General features: G+C 43.8%; 1 protein-coding gene across 1 annotated transcript in view; it reads left to right on the top strand.

Annotated features, from left to right (window-relative positions):
• The window catches only part of POLR3B (RNA polymerase III subunit B), a gene marked incomplete in the record, with an annotated part of 1,742,661 nt that overhangs the window by 342,456 nt on the left and 1,382,516 nt on the right, over window positions 1–17,689 (top strand). Inside the window, 1 exon segment of the mRNA XM_044088141.1 lies at window positions 6,050–6,172. Within this exon segment, the coding sequence (XP_043944076.1) occupies window positions 6,050–6,172 (123 nt within the window).

The raw sequence follows: 17,689 nt of genomic DNA on the forward strand, positions 1-17,689 counted from the left end.
ATTGCTAGATGGGAGACTAGAGGGGAGTTTTTTAAATGTGAAAAATAGCAGAGACGCTGAAGTGCAACCCTGGGGGATCATTTCATAAGAGGAGCTGTTTCAAATGTGATGGTGCCTACTTTCACCTTCAAGGATCTATTGATGAAGAAATCTCCAAACCAGGGTTTTGTAAAATCACTAATGCCTGTCTGTCAGTTAATTTGTCAAATAGGAAGTTATGGCTAATTAGACTGAATACTTTTATGAGGTCAATAAAGAGTTCCTGTCAGGTTGCCTTTGGCCATATTGGATTGGATATCATCTCTGAGGGAGCAAAGATCTGTTATGGTGCTTTGTCCAGACCAGCATCCATGCTATTTCTGGGTAGAAGATGGAAGTCATATAAATAAGCAGTAGTTTGGTTGTAGATAATTTTTTCTAGTGTTTTACCTAAAGTGGGAAGTATTGAGATAGAGCTGCATTTTGAAGCGGTAGTTGACTCCGGTAGTTTTGAAATAGGAGTGACTTTAGTGGTTTTCCCTGTCTGAGACATAATCTTGTTAGTTAAGCAGAGGGTTGTTAGTTAAGCAGAGGGTTGTATATGTGAGTGAGAGGGTGGAAAATGAAGTCCTTACAAAAATGAATGAACCAAGGGGCTACGTTATCTGAACCTGGGGGGAGTATATTTTTGTTTTTGGCCCATTTGTGTTTCTGTCTCTTTGATTCTAATCTTTTTGAAGTGGAATAGTAGATTGTAAGGGAATGGGTCGAAGGTGGCTGTAGGGGTGCTAGGTTTGTGTTGATGTGTGGCAGGTTACTGAACTTGCTGAGGAAGTTGATGCATGAGTGAGTTTGTGTTGGTGGTAGAGGGGTTCAGGGGAGTGGAAGTGTGTTGAGGTTTTTCAACCAATTAACAGGCTGATTTTTTTTCCATAAACTTTTGGCTAAAGTTGAGATTTTTTTTTTTTTTTTTTTTTTTTTTTGGTAGTGTAATATATTTGCAGATGGATTGCTTGGCAAGGTTGACTAGCGAGGTGAAGTTAGCTTAGGAATCTGTGGTGGGATGCATTTCCAGTTGTGCCATGCTTCATTGCATAATTTGAGGAGGTGTTTTGAGTTCATTAGATACCCAGTCATGTTTGAGGTCGAATTGGCCTTTGTACTAGGGGTAAGAATTTCTTTTGCAAGTGCAGTAAGGTGTTGGCAAGTTTGATAGCTGCTTCATTGGAGTCTTTTATGTCAAGTAAATGAGACCATGCAAGGGTGGCAAGGTGTTCTTTTAGATTAGTGATATTCTGAATGGGTTTGAGTATGAAGATAGTAAGTTTAGGTTTGTATTTTAATGTTAGATTATGTACTGAGAAAATTATGCGACAGTGATCATTAAGGAGGCTGCATGTATGGTGAGGTTAGATTATCATTGTAAGATTATTAGTTATTACAAGATCTAGTGAGATTTGGGCTAGCGGCTTCAGAGCTGATTTGAGTAAGATGTGAGCTGAAGGAGTACTGACATATCAGTGGCTTTTGCACCTAATTAATTAAGGTTGAAATCTCCAAGAATGATTAAGGTGCAGTTTTGGAGAGCTTTGGCATATATTTGTTGAATGAAAGTATTGAAGTTTGGTGGTGAGGCTGGTGGAGGTTAGTTTGCACTGGCTATAACAAAGTGTTTTTGGTTGGAAATTTTAAAAGGGATCCAATTAGGATTCGATTCTGAGTTACTGTTAACCCTACCAGCATTGCACAAGCTTAAGGCTGTCTTTGAAGAGAAATAATACTTCTCCCCCAGGTTTTTTGCCTGGTCTATAATCTTGTAGGTATGAATAGTTTGATATGAGGTGTTAGGGACAAGGGGTGTCAGTTTTCAGCTACGTTTCTGTAACAGCTATGTCAAGATTATGTTGTATGGTATAGCCATTGATTTGGTTGATTTTTGTTTTTGATGCTATAGGCGTTAGAGGTAATATGACACCTTTTGTTTGAATTGAGGCATTATTGTTAAGTGGTCCTTGACTGGGCTCAGTATTGCCTCTTAGCAGAAGTATAAAGGCAATGGGACTGAATTTGAGTAGTGTTTTTGGAATGTGTAGTTTTGGGTATTATTGCAGGTTTCTACAGAACTGGAGATGATCACGTACTTGGGACCCTGATATGTTTATATACGAGTTGGGGGCTGGCATGGAAGTAATGTGAATGCTTAAAGGGGTTTGGATAGGTAGTATGACTGTTGGTGTTAATGTAGTCTGATATAGGGAGGTAGTGGTAGTCAGGTATTTGCTGTGGATTTTTATGTGAGGGTTGAAAGAAAATTTATATAAGCAGGAGAGTCATGTTATATATATTTCGAGTGTGAAGTAACTATAGTAGAGGCTTTAAGTTTTAGAGAATGTGGAGCATGAGGGAGGAAAGCAGTATTCCTTTAAGGGATGTTTACAGTGTGGGTAAAAATGGATGGGGATATTCCAGTATAAGTGTTTCTGGAGAAATGAGGTGGGAGTGGAGCAAAGGTATATGAGATGACTGGAGATGGACGTAGCTAACTTCTGACTGGGTATGAGGAGAGTGGATAAGATTAGTATGGAGGGAGTGTTGCGGAGATGGGTGAAAAGTTGGGGGGGGTTAAAGGCTGGGAAGAACACAGGAGAGTAAATTTCTTTGGTGTGCTAAAAGAGTGGGGGATTGAAAGATTACACAGCTTATGAAGCTGATAAGAATGGTAACGACTTCTGAATGCAGATAAGAGTACATGTTAGAAATATGGGAGATTTAAAGTACATCAGCAGTAGAAGTGTGATGTGGAAGAAGATATAAAGAATAGTGAATAGAGTAAGAGCGATGTATTATGAAGAAGAAATTATAGGTTCATAGGTTCATACTAGGCTATCTGCCCAAGGGCATTTATAAGCCTAGCCCATAGTTATGTGGCTTTCGCCACCACTTTAGTTTGAAGAAAACTATCCTTATTATTTTGTTGTGCCTCTGTCAAGCAGTGACACTTAAGTAATCCCTGGGGTATATCTGCGATCTCCCATCCATTGTTCAAGATTCCTCTTGAACAAGGCCAGCGAGGTGCTCTGCCTCACATGTACCGGGATTTTGTTCCACAGCATAGGGAGTCTCTGGGTGATGAATCTGTCCCTCCAGCACGTTCTATTAATAACCATGTCAAGGTTTAAATCTCCCGCCCTTGTGGTTCTGAGGGATCTAGATTTTTTGAGGTGAAGCATATTCATCAAATCTGGGTTTGACATGGCCTTATATGTCAGGCACAGGTCACCTCTGAGCAAGCGGTATGCGACCTGAATAAAGCTGGAGTTCTTTCAGTCTGTCAGCATAAGACATATTTTTGAGACCCTTTATCCTTTTGGTGAGGAACTTTTGGGGCCTTTCCAGCTGCTGCAGGTGTCTGGTCAGATACATTCTGAATGGGGCATTGTACTCGATCATAGGTCTAATGAGTGATGAGTACAGAGGGGCGATGACCTCCCTAGATCTAGATGTGAATCCTTTCATGATCAGGTGGGCAATGTAGAAGGTTTTCCTAACTACTTTGTCAAACGAAAGGTTACTGTCAACCTGGGTCCCCAGATCCCTGATGACTTCTTCTGTGCTCAGTGGATTGCCACCTATATGGTAGCTAGGGGTAACCTTGGTTTTCCCGAAGGGTATGACTATGCATTTCTTGGCGTTTAACTTTAGGCCACGGCTCTGGTACCAGTTATCCGTTTCTGTGAGGCCCTTCTGAAGGATATCTGTGTCAGATGTGTTTTCGACTATGGCGCCCAGTTTGCAGTCATCTGCAAACTTTGTCAGCCATAACCCTCCTGTGTTTGCTTGTACTTCAGAAAAGTAGATGCCGAACAAGAGTGGTCCCAGGACTGAGCCCTGTGGGACACCACTTGTGACAGGCTTTAAGTCTGACATGGCGCCAGCAACTCTGACCCTGTCGGTTCTGTCACTTAGCCAGTTTGCAACCCATCTTGTGATGTATGGGTTTACATTTAAGCCGATGAGTTTTTCGATGATACCTGAGTGGGGTATTGTGTCGAAGGCCTCTGCCAGGTCGAGGTAAGCTGTATGGACTGCCTTGCCCTCATCAATGGCCTTGGTGACTGTTTCGAAAAAGTCAACCAAGTTTAAGAGGCATGATCTGCCTTTGACAAAGCCAAACTGGGATGGATCCAAAGTCTGCAAGTTCCCTATGTCTTTATTTATGAGTTCCATTATGATCCTCTCCATGGCTTTGCAGATAAGGCTTGTCAAGCTAATGGGACGGTAATTTCCAGGGTCGGTGGAGGCACCGCCCTTATGAAGTGGGACCACAGTAGCCGTGCGCCACTCCTTGGGTACGTATCCTGAGGTGAGGCTAAGATTAAACAGCTGTCCTAACTGCAGGTTTAATTCCTCATTGAGTTCGTGGAGCACACAGCCGGGGACACCATCCGGTCCCATGGATGCTGTGTTTTTTGCCTTGGAGAGAGCAGTTCTCACCTGGGCGTTGGAGATGTTTGGGGGGCTACAATCCTCTGGTATAGGTATCTCTCCTTTTGGGGGGGGAGAAGTTTGCACTGAACCTGTCAGCCAGTATGTTGGCAATGTGTGTAGGTTCAGTAATCTTCACATCATTTTGAACTAATTCTGAGCATATCTGGGAGTTTCCTCCTAGGTTTCTAACATAGCTAAAGAAGGCCTTATGATTGTCTTTTGAGTCCTTTGCGATTTTTCTCTCAAAATTTGCCTTGGATGATTTTATGAGAGCTCTTAGTTGGGTGATTTCTAATTTTTAAGAAGAAAGGTGGGGGTTGAGGAAGCTAGTAGTGATTGGCAGGTTGAATGAGTAGAGATATTTATAGTGTAAAAGGTATAGGAGGGATTGTGGCAGGATAGGGGAGCGAAGGGAGTCCAAAAGTAGCGAGCGTGATCAGAGCTAGAATTTCCTTATGCAATAACCAGCAGCCCTCACAGATGACTCCCAGCATAAGATAAAAAATGAAAAAGGCTGTGCTTACTTTAAACAAAACTACAGAGCTTACTTATGTCCTCACAGAGAACTTGAATGTAGATGCACTTCACTGTTTCAAAAAATCTGATCTTTCTTGCTGAGTAGTGATTGATTGGGGTAGGGTGGTTATGCCCTGGATGACTGCTGCTCGATGAGACTGATATTGAATATCAAATCCAATATTTGATATGAAGTATCAATTCGAAGCAAAAGCAACTGCTTTAAATGCATAGCATCACCAGAAGCCTGATCAAAGAAGTAGGATTTAAGGAAAGCTTTGAATGAGGTCATTATGAACAGTCTGAATGCCTGAACAAATGACTGCAGACTAAAAGATTTGTACCATGCCCCTAGAAATAGTAATGTCCCCAGGGTGATAGAGCAATACAAAGTAATGGAATGAAAGAGATCCATAACATGGGTGTTAAGTGTTGGCCGTCCCCCATTCTAAAAATTTTTCCTAGGTACTCCTTTGCCTGCTCAACTATCAAACCTACCCCAGTGAGACCAAATGTATCCCGAGGGGCTGTCACAGGCATTCATAAGACTAGTTCATGCCTCTATATTTTTCTATCCTTCCCCCTGCTACTTGCTGTGGGAAGGGATAACCCCTCATCCCATGTTGACCAAAGTAATGGACCACATGCCCCAAACATTTACATTTTTTTTCTTTTGTAGACCTATATTGACCAGTGTGCATTACTACTGTCACAATTCTCTGACCAGTGTGTGAGAAAATGACAGAATTTTATCAGTCAGCACATGGTGTTAAGGGTATCACTTGGTTATTAATGTTTGTATCTTGCATATACTTGCATAGTGTTCTTTTATGTTTCAGTAAAGATTTGCAGCAGACCAATAGAAACTGAGGAATGTAGATTTAGGGTTTCTTCATTTTTATTTGTGATGGCATGCTTCAGGATATCTGGTCATACTTGAATTGCAATACATCAGACAGGAGACGTGTGTGCGAGAGAGAGAAAAAATAGGTTAGAATGTGTAAGCTTAATTGCAAATGTCAGTTGAAGTAAGTTACGTAATCATGTCCTTTGTCTTGAATTGCAGGCATTAAAATACATAGGGAACAAAGTACGAAGGCAACGTCTTTGGGGAGGAGGTGGACAAAAGAAGACGAGGATGGAAGAGGCGCGGGAGTTGTTGGCATCAACAGTTTTAACTCACGTTCCTGTAAGTACTGTTTGTGAAATGTTTACCTTACAGAGGTGGAGCTTACAGACATTTAGTCTTTAAAAAAAAAAAACTTAGTATTTTTGTAAGTTGCAAGTCTGAGTTTCGTAGCATGACTTTCTTACTAGTTGGATATATTGTTCTGTAAGCAGTATTTCAGTTGCAGTGATACTGTTCAATTTTTCCACTTGGGTTTGTCATAGAGAGTTGGAGAAATGAGGACATCCACTCTTCCGGTATGACTTATGAACTTTTGTGGATGGACCCACAAACTGCGTTTATCCTTTGCCAAAGGAATCAGGTCAGCCCACAGCCTAAAATGAGTAGCTGCTTGCACCATTACTCAGTTCTGTTTAACTGCAGGAAACCTTTCATTTGTCAGTCTATCACTTCCGGGTGATGGCCTGAGAAAGGACAGAGTGACAGATTATGAACAGTCCCTTCCAGGTGACAGCCTGAGAATAAGTATCAGTTTGGACACTGGTTTGCATTTATAGTTGATTGTATTGCTGGTTTATTGGTTGCCGATTTTGGCTGATAAAAATTAGTTTTTGAACTGGAAACTCTTACATTTCTAAGATCAATGACTTCCCTAAAAAAGTGAATGGTCTTCTGTGCATGCAGAAAAGAGATTCTGAATACTTCCTTTTGCAGTGCTTTTTTTTTCTCTCTGGGAGAGAGAAAAGCCAGGTGCGTCCTGGTGAGCACTTTAAGTAGCACTAGAAATATTGAGGCCTACCCTGAAGAGAAAAAGCTTGAGGAATCATAACCACAGAAAATTCTTCATTAGTGACTTACAAGCAAGAAGAAACAGAAAATGGTGTGACTTACGAAAATACCAGTTAATAAGAACACTGGAGATAGAGAATGGGTCATATAGTGGTCTGTGGATATCCAGCTTTGTGAGATTCTGTCTCATGTGCCCCTAGTCCTATTTATTGGTGTTAGTTCCTGCCCGTCTTCAATTCTTTGGTGGCAGGCAGTAAGAATGGGTTTTCTTTTGCTATTCAAATTTCTGAAGATGTTACTTAGATGTATGGGATAGATGCTGGTTCTTATGTCCTTGTGAATGATACCCTGCAAAGTATTTTGTGATGTGTGAGATGTGGAGAAACCCTGGAAACTTTTAACAGTTTAAGATCAAGAATGGCAACAGGGCCTGATCAGAGAGTTTGTTGGGTGTTAGCTTGTCAGTTGGTATCAAATTGTCTTTAGACTACAGTTAATGGCTGGGGTGATGCAATAACTAGCTGTTGACAGTAGGAGTCTTGTTGCAGCCTAACAAAGAATTAAACTGCCAGTACTGCAACCCTCTATTTTGGCTTCTCACCTGCACCAAAGAGGAGGAGGAGGGTTTACCCTCTGTTAGATTTCTGTCTTTCTGAGCTTGACGTCTTCCCAAATTTCATCACCAGTGAGGGCTATCCCTTTGGTTGTCTTGGTGGAAGTAGTGGATCTGAGTCGGAACCATCCCTGAATATGCTCCAAAGTGATAGGCAAGCAGCATCAAGAATCATTTTAGAGAGAAACTGCATGTTTGTTGTCTAGCATTTCAAGATATTAATTGTTTAATACTGTGAAGTGCTAAGTCTGGTTTGCAATTATTTGTGTATTAGAATAGAGATATTCCAGATGCAGTGATAACAGTGCACAGATTATCTCTAATGACCTCTGAAGTGGTACGCATGCTATTAAATGAGAGTAAGATGCATGGAATGTCAGCAGTAAAGCAGCTGCTGCTATATCTGTAATACAAAGACTTGCCTGGTTCACACTACGACCATGGGCAGAGCAAGTGACCAGGTGTCTTAAAGATTCTTCTTAGGTGAGGATTTACTGTTTGGTCCACTCTCTCAAGAAATGTTTCTAAACAAGTGAAGGGCAAGACCATAGATTCCTGTGAAACACTTGTTTCATTCCCCCATTAACTAGTTACAGCATGAAATTTCTGGCTAATCAGTGGTCCCTTTTATGGAAAACAAATGCAGAATGGTTGTAGTACAGGAGAGCATAGAAGAAATAGAACAAAGAGTGGTAGGCAGCAAGGTTGGAGGAGGGAGGAAAGTCATCAGGAGTCTTCAAGCCAGTACTAACTATGCTGCCAGCCCTCTTCCTCCTTGCTTCTGACAAGTTGGTGGGGGATATTTGGAGAGATATATGGCCATTATGGGTGTGTATCCATTCCCTTCAGACCAGACAAACCTAGTAGTGCTGGGGCAACTGATTTTCCATGGAACAGTAGACAAAAGTCCTTTGGCAGATGTGGAGACTTTTTTTGCACCAAAGACTGTGACTAGTTCTGAAAAGATTGATTGTGGAAATCCATTTTAGAACTATTAAGACCAAACAGGTTTGTGAAGGTGACCAAATTCATTATGCTAATCTGCCAGTGTTTTCTAACACTGCTGGTTTTTGGGAAGCTTTCTTGGGTACCCTGGACCAAGAGAATGCATACCTGCACATTCTTGCCCACAAGGACCACATCCAGTATTAAGATTCAAGGTGGGCGAGAGACATGTGGCCTATTTGCAAAACTGTGGATATTCACCAGATGGATGTCTCTGGTGTTTGCTTTCTTGATGGTAGAAACAGTACACATTTATTGCTTTACCAGCATGGGCTGCTCCATAAACATGCTGAAATGGAGTTTCTTCACAGAGAAGTCAAATGTATTCCTGTGTGCTGGCTTAATTGTATGTAAGAGAACCTTTGTAGACCAAGCACAAAAATTTAACTTCTACTAGGTTATCCTCAGGAACTTGAGGCACTTCATCAGTTTTGTTGTCCCACTAACTAACCTGGCAACTTATGAAGAAAACCCGCTGGTACTTCAGGAATCTCTGGCAGTGGAACAGTCCATTCATTGTACCCTCCAATACCTTTAGAAAGGAATTTACCTAGTGGTCTCTGCAGAATGAACTCAGTCAGGGCAGGGCTGTAGGTTTCAAGTTGGATAGATGCTTACCATGGACACTGCTAGCCATGCTGGGGGGAGGGGCACATTTCTAATGGCTGATGGTCCAGGGGACATGGAGCAGACTGTGCTTCACAAACACATTGCTGCTGTCTAATAGGTGATGGCATTGTTTTATGCTGAGAAAGCCTTTAGATGGCTGGTCACAGACAATGCCATAATGGTGTGGCACATAGAAAGCAAGGAGACACTTATTCTTACCAGCTGTGTAGTCTGGGTATTTTTGTACTAGATCTGGCTATTTAATTGTTCATGCATCTCCAGGCATTTTCTGTACAGTCAAGAATGTGGTAGCACACAAGGTGAGCTGAACTAGTATCAGCAACTGTGAGTGGAAACTGGAACTCCATGTATTTCTTTTTCGTATGCAGATGGGGGTCTGCCAGTAATTTTTAAACCCACAAGAATTACTAGCTGCAACACCTGATTTTTTCAGTTTCTCATGATGAAAAGCATGGACACAGAGTACTGTCCGCATAGTAATGGAAGCCTACATTACACCCACCCCTACCCCAGTGATGAAGAGACTTTGGTGTAACAAGACCTAAAGAGCCTGAGGATAGTTGGATCTCAGTGTGATATGTTTTGAGGTTCAGCATTCAGCTGAAATGATTAGCATCGTAACAGAAGCCAGAAAACCTTGCATAAAAAAGTCTTTTCTAGAGAAATGGAAGATTCTTTCTGTGGTACTCGTCTAAAATATTTCTCTCATTGTGTAGGAAACCTCTGGTTCTGCAGTTCTTGGAGAAGTTTTTGGTGAGTGGCTTTCCTTGCACTTCTGTTATAATGCATCTCTCTATCTTTCCATTCCTTAATAGTAATAAAAGAAATGAGAACAACTAAGGATTGAGTTGTTCGGCTAAGCTAGCATCCAAGCTGGTAGACTGCCAGAAGAACGTTGATTAAAGCTCCAGACCTTTTTTGATCAGTTTGATTTAAAACTTTCACATTGAACAAAAGGCAAAAAAGATTTCCATATTAAGATATTAGTTTATTCAAGTTTAATAAGGCAGATGAGTGGTGTGTGACAAATAATTGATGTGTGCTTAAATGCATTCACAGTTGTTTGGGATTTCAAAAAAGTAGGACCAAAACGGGAACCATCTGTTGGTTCGTTTGTGTTGAAAATATATTATTGGTCAGGGCTGGTACATTTCCATAGGTGCAATGCAAAGAAGGCAGTTGCTTGGTCAGCTATGTGGACTTTGCATCAAATCACTATCTGTTTCTGGAAAAAGTTGCAACTTTGACTGAAACAGAATTAGTCTGTGGTTGGGTAGATTTGGAATAGAGTTTCATAGGGTGTGTACGTGGGCCAATAAAAATGAATGGGAGTTTTTTTAGAGGGTTTGTACGATAGGATAATCTGTTCTGATGAGGCTGAAGGGTCCTATCAGGTTGCGGAACTGGGTCCGTCTGCGAATGAGAGATCGTAGTTTTGAAAGGAATATGAGTGCGAGTGACCAAGGCTTTTGGCTAATCTTAAGCATCAAGTCTTATGTAAAACAATATTTAAAACTAAATGGATCTGGGGGTTTGAAGCTGTCTTGCGTGATCAGTGAGATTGCTTTACTTAAGTGTAAGGCAGGGGGTGTTGAGTGTGTGTGTGGTCTACTGTGATTGGGGAAAGTATAGGTTAGGTCGTGATTGGATTATCACTGAAAATATGGCAGAAAATAAGGCCATGTTAAGGTGAAAAGGTGTGAGGTTTGTAGGTAGAGAGGCCTTATAGGGAGGGAGGCTGTGGGTATTACCATTTGTGATCTATAGGGTGGAGTGGGGGCTTAGGTGTTGACTACTACCATCTTCGGGTTTGCGGACAAATGCATGCAAATACTAAAAATAATGGGGAAGGGGGAGTAAATTTCCTAAGATGGCTACAGCTTTTTGCCGTTCATGGATAGTGTCATTGTTGATGGAGCCTTGGTTGTAAGCGGAGGAGGAAGACTCCATTGGAGATCAAAACTTGGATCAGTAATGACTAGAGAATATCTATCAGAAGTCAAATTAGATTTAGAATTTAAAACATATTACCCAGGACATTGTCAATGTATCGTGGATTAGCGCTTTCACTGAAGCCACTTCATAGCTGCCTAAAAAGTTTAGAGATAGAGGGGAGGAGCATGAGCAATGAAAATATTGATATCCACAATAGAACAAAAGAAAGAACTAAAAATCAATAGAAAGAGAAAAAAAATAACAGCTAAATTGGGATGGGGGAACAGGTCCTTGAGTTGAGTGAGGAAGGTTGAAAGGTGTGGGAGAATATTTTTACGTAATATTGAGAGCCACCAAATTTAAAAAACATTAGGAAGAGAAATAGTGCAGCTCAAATTGAAGGTTTAAATATCCCAGTTTCTCTAGTAGAAATTGAGATTAGAAAGCATACTTTATATTTTTGATCATGTAATTAGAGTGGAAGAACTCGTAGGTTTTATTAAAAAAAAAAAAAAAGTCAGAACCTTGTAGTCCAGCTTCAGAGGTTACTGGAATTAGTAACAGGCCTGATGATGCAGTTTCCTCGGGTTTAGTATGCCTATGATGGACATGTGTGATACCTGGTGGCTGGCAGATATCTAGTCTTATTTGCCGTTCTAGTTCCCATTTCTCAAGTCAGTCAGCAGTTCACCCTTACAGCTCAGCCTTAATTATACAGCCCAAAATGTGGAACTGAAACATGTCGTGTCCAGGTCTGTTGCGTTTGTGCTTGACCAGAGGTTTGTTGTGGTTTCCATACCTTAAGTTGGTGAGGTGACAAGCTATCCTAATTTTAAGTTTTTTGATTTTTTTTTCCAACATAAAAGGCCGGGCATCTTGTTGAGCTCTGTGTACCACTGCTTCGGTGTTGCAGTTCCCAGCTTCATGGCTGTGGTAAAAGCTGTTCGTGTTAGGACATTGGAAGCCATATTTTTTTACTCTCATATCTGCAGTAACTGCAGTATGGCGGGCTGCGTGTCAGTAGTAGTTTTGTCAATTCTTTCTACAATTTCTCTGTTTTTGTTCCTTTATAATAATGCATTTTTTGAAGGGATGTTTGTATGTCACTCCCACCCCCAGGACTGCTGCATCCCTTTTGGACTTCTTTCATTGAAAAGTGTAACACTTTCCTAGTGTAAAGGATGGTTAGACAGGCAGACCAGCTTTTAGTTTTGTACATGCCTGGAAAAGGTGGGTAAGTCCAAGGAAACTTGCCAAATGGCTGGCTGACTATATTGCTTTCTATGACTCCATTAATAAGTCCCTGGAGTCTGCGGACAAGTCTGAGTTACCATTGCAGCTTACACCACATCAGGCTTTGAAAATGTGTCCCCTCAGGGTATCTTTAAGGCAGCTGCCTTAATGTTTTTCCATACCATCTTCACAAATTACACATCTAATCTGAAAATAGGGCAGGATTAGATACTGCCATTTTGCAAGCCCTGTTAATGAAGGCATCTTTATAAACTGGGGAGGACAAGATTGCCTTGGTACTTTTCTCATCGATTAGAAGCTGTACACTATCACTGATTCTGTCAAGAATATATTACACTTGTTTTGAACATAGTACCAGTGTTGTAGCTGACCATAACAGTATATGTCTGAGTAGAGAGCCACTGCTGTATTACAGGTTGCCTTCTTTCAGCCCCCTTGGTCTCAACTCATTCCTTTGATCAAGTCTCTGGGGGGAGGGGGGTGCTTGGAGCCATGGTCTGACATAACATGGATTTTTGAAGCCATGCCATTTTCCATACCAGGGTGCTGATTTTCTTGTGTGTAAACATTTGTCAGTACTGGATAATTACACATATATTGACTGACAGTGCATTTCCCAACCTGTGAGTGATAAGGGCCCTGGAATGTAAACCTTGGGCAAAAGTTCTCATGGGCTTTACAAATTGAGAATCCGGGTCAGAAATAACATCCCTGGCCAAGCCACAGTGTCTACTCACATGTTAATGGGTGGATGGTAATGGTACAGTTATCTCCCTCATAAGGTTTACATCATACTAACGCCTGAGAATGGAGAAGGAGCTTGGCTCAATAAGAGATATCCATGAAGGTTCTTGATGAGCTGATGCTGCCATTGGCTAATTCCCATGGATAAAGAATTATACTACAACAGTGTTTTTGCTAAGTTTTTGGCGCAGATATACATCTGAAGTAGTTTACTTCATTTGGTCTTCAGTCTGTGGGATACCGGATCAGAGCCGGCAACTTTAATAGCATCTGCTCCAAGCTCCTCCCCTTGTCCATAATACACCTCACTACCTTCCAGTCCCCAGATCTTGTTTGCCGTGAATAGCTTATGCATCGTGATCTCTAGAGCTCCATGTTTTTCAGTGGGTCAGGCTTTAAAAATCTCTCTTTTTCTTTAAAAATATAGATAGTGATAGAGTAGGTTCCCCTTTCTCCTCCCCTCGCTTGGTGCATCGAGTTTTGTAGTTTTAAGGTAGTTAGCTTAGAGTATTTATATGTATTTTTGCTTCCCCTCACCCTCAGTGTGTTCTGTGTGTGAGTGTGGTGAGTGGGTGTTCTCAGCAAGAAAGAATACATTTTCTTTTTTAGTTATTCTTTCTTCTGACCTTATGGCTGACAAGCCTATTTTCAAAAGATGCACTGAGTGTGGTCATAAGTTATGTCCTGCAGATGGCCACACTCTGTGTTATGTGCTTGGGCATTGCCCATTTGAGCACAGACTGCACTATATGCACGGGGATCAATCCATTCGCCATTAAAGATAGGAAGGCTAAATTGGCCCTGAAAGGCCTTCTTCCCCCTTCTGAAACTGTTAACCTTGTCTCGGCTTCGGACACAGTGGCTGTTGTGGCTGCCTCTCCTTCTTTTCCCCTGGCTTTCCCTCCCTCCCAGGCTGGGACTCCACCTCCTGTGCAAAAGCCTGTGGAAGTGGAGTGGAGTGGAAAAGGCGCAGAGAGAAGGAAAGAGAGTCGAAGTAGAGGGAAAAGCGCAAGAGGTGTCCGGACCTCCCTTCACCTGTCAAAGCATTACGGATCCGTGACTACCCTCTGCTCCGATCTCCAAAGTTCTCCCTGGAGCCGGAGGAGACACGCTCAGCTTCTAAGGCCTCGGTGCCCCGACCTGCAAGGTCGGAGTCAGTGGCCTTGTCAAGGTCCACCTGGTCTTTTTCTGAAGTTGATATGGATAAAATGATGAGGAGGTTCATCCGTACTCAGAGATGGGGTTCTTGTCAGCCTCCTCTCCCTCAGGAGGGGGGAGCTCACTTCCTTTTTTCCAGCCGATATGTCCTCCTCCGATCCGTCCAGCGGGTTCAGAGTATTTGGATCGGAGGATGGCTTTAGTCAGGGGATCAGCGCCGCCTGTACCTGCTTCCTCAGTGCCGACAGCTGCCTGGAGCGTGTCTGATCCAACTAGCTCAGATCCGAGCCGCTCTCCTTGCCGGAGCTTGGGTGTTGGATCCCAGGGAGTGGAACTTTTTTCATCGGCTCCGACTTTGTCGGGCCAGGTTCCCTTTCTCTGAGCTCTATTCACTTCGGGCCCGGGGAGACCGGCCTCCTTATTGGTTTCTCAGGAGGTTGCTCTCCTTCAGTGTTTGACGTGGTAGAAAGGGTTCTCTCAACTGGATTGAGACCCCTGATGGCCCCCTTGGACTCCACTCAGACCCCCTTGGCTCTTTCTACGGTCCCTCTCATTTTACCAGAGGGGCAGCCTGTGCTCGAGGAGCCCCAGTCAGTTCCCCTGAGGAATAAGTGGCTTGCGAGTTCCCCCTGGAGAGCCCCACCGGAGATGTGCCTCGCAAGCATACATGCAAGAAGAGGCATTTGTACTCCTCTGAGTCTCTCACTGAGGATACAGACTTGGATGATGGGGAAGGTTCCCCTTGGTCACCTCCTGAGAATGTCTCCTTTAGAGACATCATGTAAATCCTGCACCAACGGGGAGGTTGGCCTGCCCCCAAAGCTTCTTCTGATGAGTCCATGTTCATGGAGGCTTTCGGCATGGGTCCATCTACTTCCTGGGTGTCCCCTCCCACGGATCCTTTGATGGACCAGGTCACTTCATGGGCATGGAAGGAGCCAGACACCATGGAGCCAAGTCAAAAAAGATTAGACAAAATTTTGAGTCCCCCCACAGCCAGACCAGCATGGAACAAGGGCTCCCCCTTAGACGCTATGGTGGTAGCAGCAGCCACAATGAAGGAACTTGCTCAGGAGAGTCCCTCTGTTCATCTTTCTGACTAAGAGTCGCGGATGATAGACCACCTAGGGAAACAGGTATATGCTTCAGCTACCTTTTCAGTTAGGACGCTGAACTATCTGGCCCATGTCACTGGACTCCAACGCGACCTGGTAAAGGAGCTGTAGAAGTCTCCCCCCAAGTCCATGTCGCTGGAGGACAGGGTCTCATTCTCTGTGAGGATGGCCACTTTGAAAGCAGTCTCCAACACGTCCATGCGACTCCTTTCACATGCTACTGAGGGAGCAGCTAGGGTGGCTGTGTCCAGCGTGTCCATAAAACTGAACGCCTGACTCAGATTGTCAGTTTTCGGAACCTTTCAAGGCGTCCTTTGCCAATGTCCCTTATGACGGCTCTACTCTCTTTGATAAGACCGTCAAAGAGACATTAGTCCAGAGTGAGAAGGACGGGAAGACACTGTCTGCCGTCGGGATCTGCTTCTCGAACCCTCAAAGGTCCTTTTCCCAGAACCAGAGAGGGCAAAAGAAGAGGTGGTTCCGGAAGTCACAGTATTCCCAGGACACTCGGGGGGTCTTCTTCCCCCAGAGGCAGAGGGGGTCAGAATGGACGCCGGCCCAGAGGCAGATGGGGTCCGAGGAGTTTTGGGTCTCGAACCTTTCTCTGACAGACCCGGGCAGCAACCCTGAGGGTGGCCCGACTGCTCTACCTTGGAGGCCGTCTGAGACGATTGTCCTTGCACCTAGCAGTATGGGAGTCTATTGCATCAGACTGCTGGGTGCTTCAGATCATATCCAAAGGATACTCTATCTCCTTGTGGGTCCCCCCAAATCTCCCAAACACCTCCCGGACGTACCACCCATGCAAAGGGAGGCAGCAGCACAGGAAATTTCCAAGCTGCTAGAAAAACGAGCCATCGAAACCGTCCACCCAGATCAGTCCGCATCGGGCTTCTACTCCAGGTTCTTTTTGGTGCCATAGAAAATGGGGGACTTGAGGCCCATTCTGGACCTTTCTACCCTGAACCTGTCAGTTGTCAAAGAGAAGTTCCGGATGGTCACACTACAGTTAATCATGCCGTACCTGCAAGAGAGCAACTGGATGTGCTCGTTGGACCTCCAGTATGCTTACTATCACATAAAGATGCACAGAAGCTCCAGGAGGTTCCTCCACTTCTGGCTAGGAGTCAATCACTGCCAATTTTGAGCCCTACTCTTTGGTCTCACCACAACCCCCAGGGTGTTCACCAAATTGATGGTGGTGGTAGTGGCTCACCTGAGGCTTCAGAGGAATTCAGGTCTATCCGTACCTGGACGATTGGCTCCTCACTGCTCCCACCAGGCGTCTACTCTCCCAAACCAGGGATTACTTCCTGATTCTTGCCCTGTGTTTGGGGATCACAATCAGTGCATCAAAATCACTCCTAGATCCTGTACAGGTGATAGACTACATTTGCGCCAGGATAGATACTCTACAGTGCAAAATCTTCCTGACCTCGGAGAGAGTACAAAACCTGAGGATGCATGTCTCCCTGATCTACCACTCTCATCTCCCAATGGCGGAATAGGTGTTGAGGGCCTTGGGCTCGATGGCGGCAATCATAACTCTTCTCCCATGTGCCCTGTTACACATGAGAATTCTACAGTGGACTCTAGCTGTACAATGGTCCTTGTTGGAACTGCCATTGGCATATCCAATTCAACTTAGTCGACTCTGTCGGTCGTCCCTCATATGGTGGATGTGTTCTCCGAACATTTTGGAGGGACAACCCTTCGTTCCAGCCCCAACCCAAGCCACGGTGGCCATGGATGCCTCCTAATACAGGTGGGGGGCATTGTTTGGCAGGGCAGTCCAAGGCCTGTGGTCCCCTGTAGAGACCAGCTTGCACATAAATGTCCTAGAAATGAGGGTGGTCCTTCTAGTGTTGCAGGCCCTTCATGCTTTTCTTCCTCTGGGAACGATTGCAATTCAGTCAGACTACATCTCAGTGGTCTGGTATATCAACAGACAGGGAGGGACCAGATTTTGCCTCCTTTGTTGCGAGGCCATGAGAGTGTGGGAATGGGTGATCTCCATCGGTTGCTTTCTTATTGCAGCGCACATTCCAGTACGGTCCAACATCCTAGCGGACAGGCTAAATCGGACTTTTCTGATGCCTTACGAGTGGTCTCTGATCTTTCAGTAGCGGAACAGATGATCTGCAAGTGGGGTCAACCTTGCTGTGATCTCTTTGCATCTCTTTCCAATGTGAAGTGCAGTGAGTTTTTCGCTCTGAACCCCCTGCCGGGGGAGTCCCCCAGAGATGCTCTAGTTCATGCTTGGCCTCCCGGTCTTCTGTATGCTTACCCACCAGTACCTCTTATTCTGAGGTTTCTATAGAAAGCTCGTCGACT

This window comes from Protopterus annectens, chromosome 11.part0, assembly GCF_019279795.1.
Source record: "Protopterus annectens isolate FY-2018-M chromosome 11.part0, PAN1.0, whole genome shotgun sequence".
NCBI classification, from domain to species: domain Eukaryota; kingdom Metazoa; phylum Chordata; order Ceratodontiformes; family Protopteridae; genus Protopterus; species Protopterus annectens.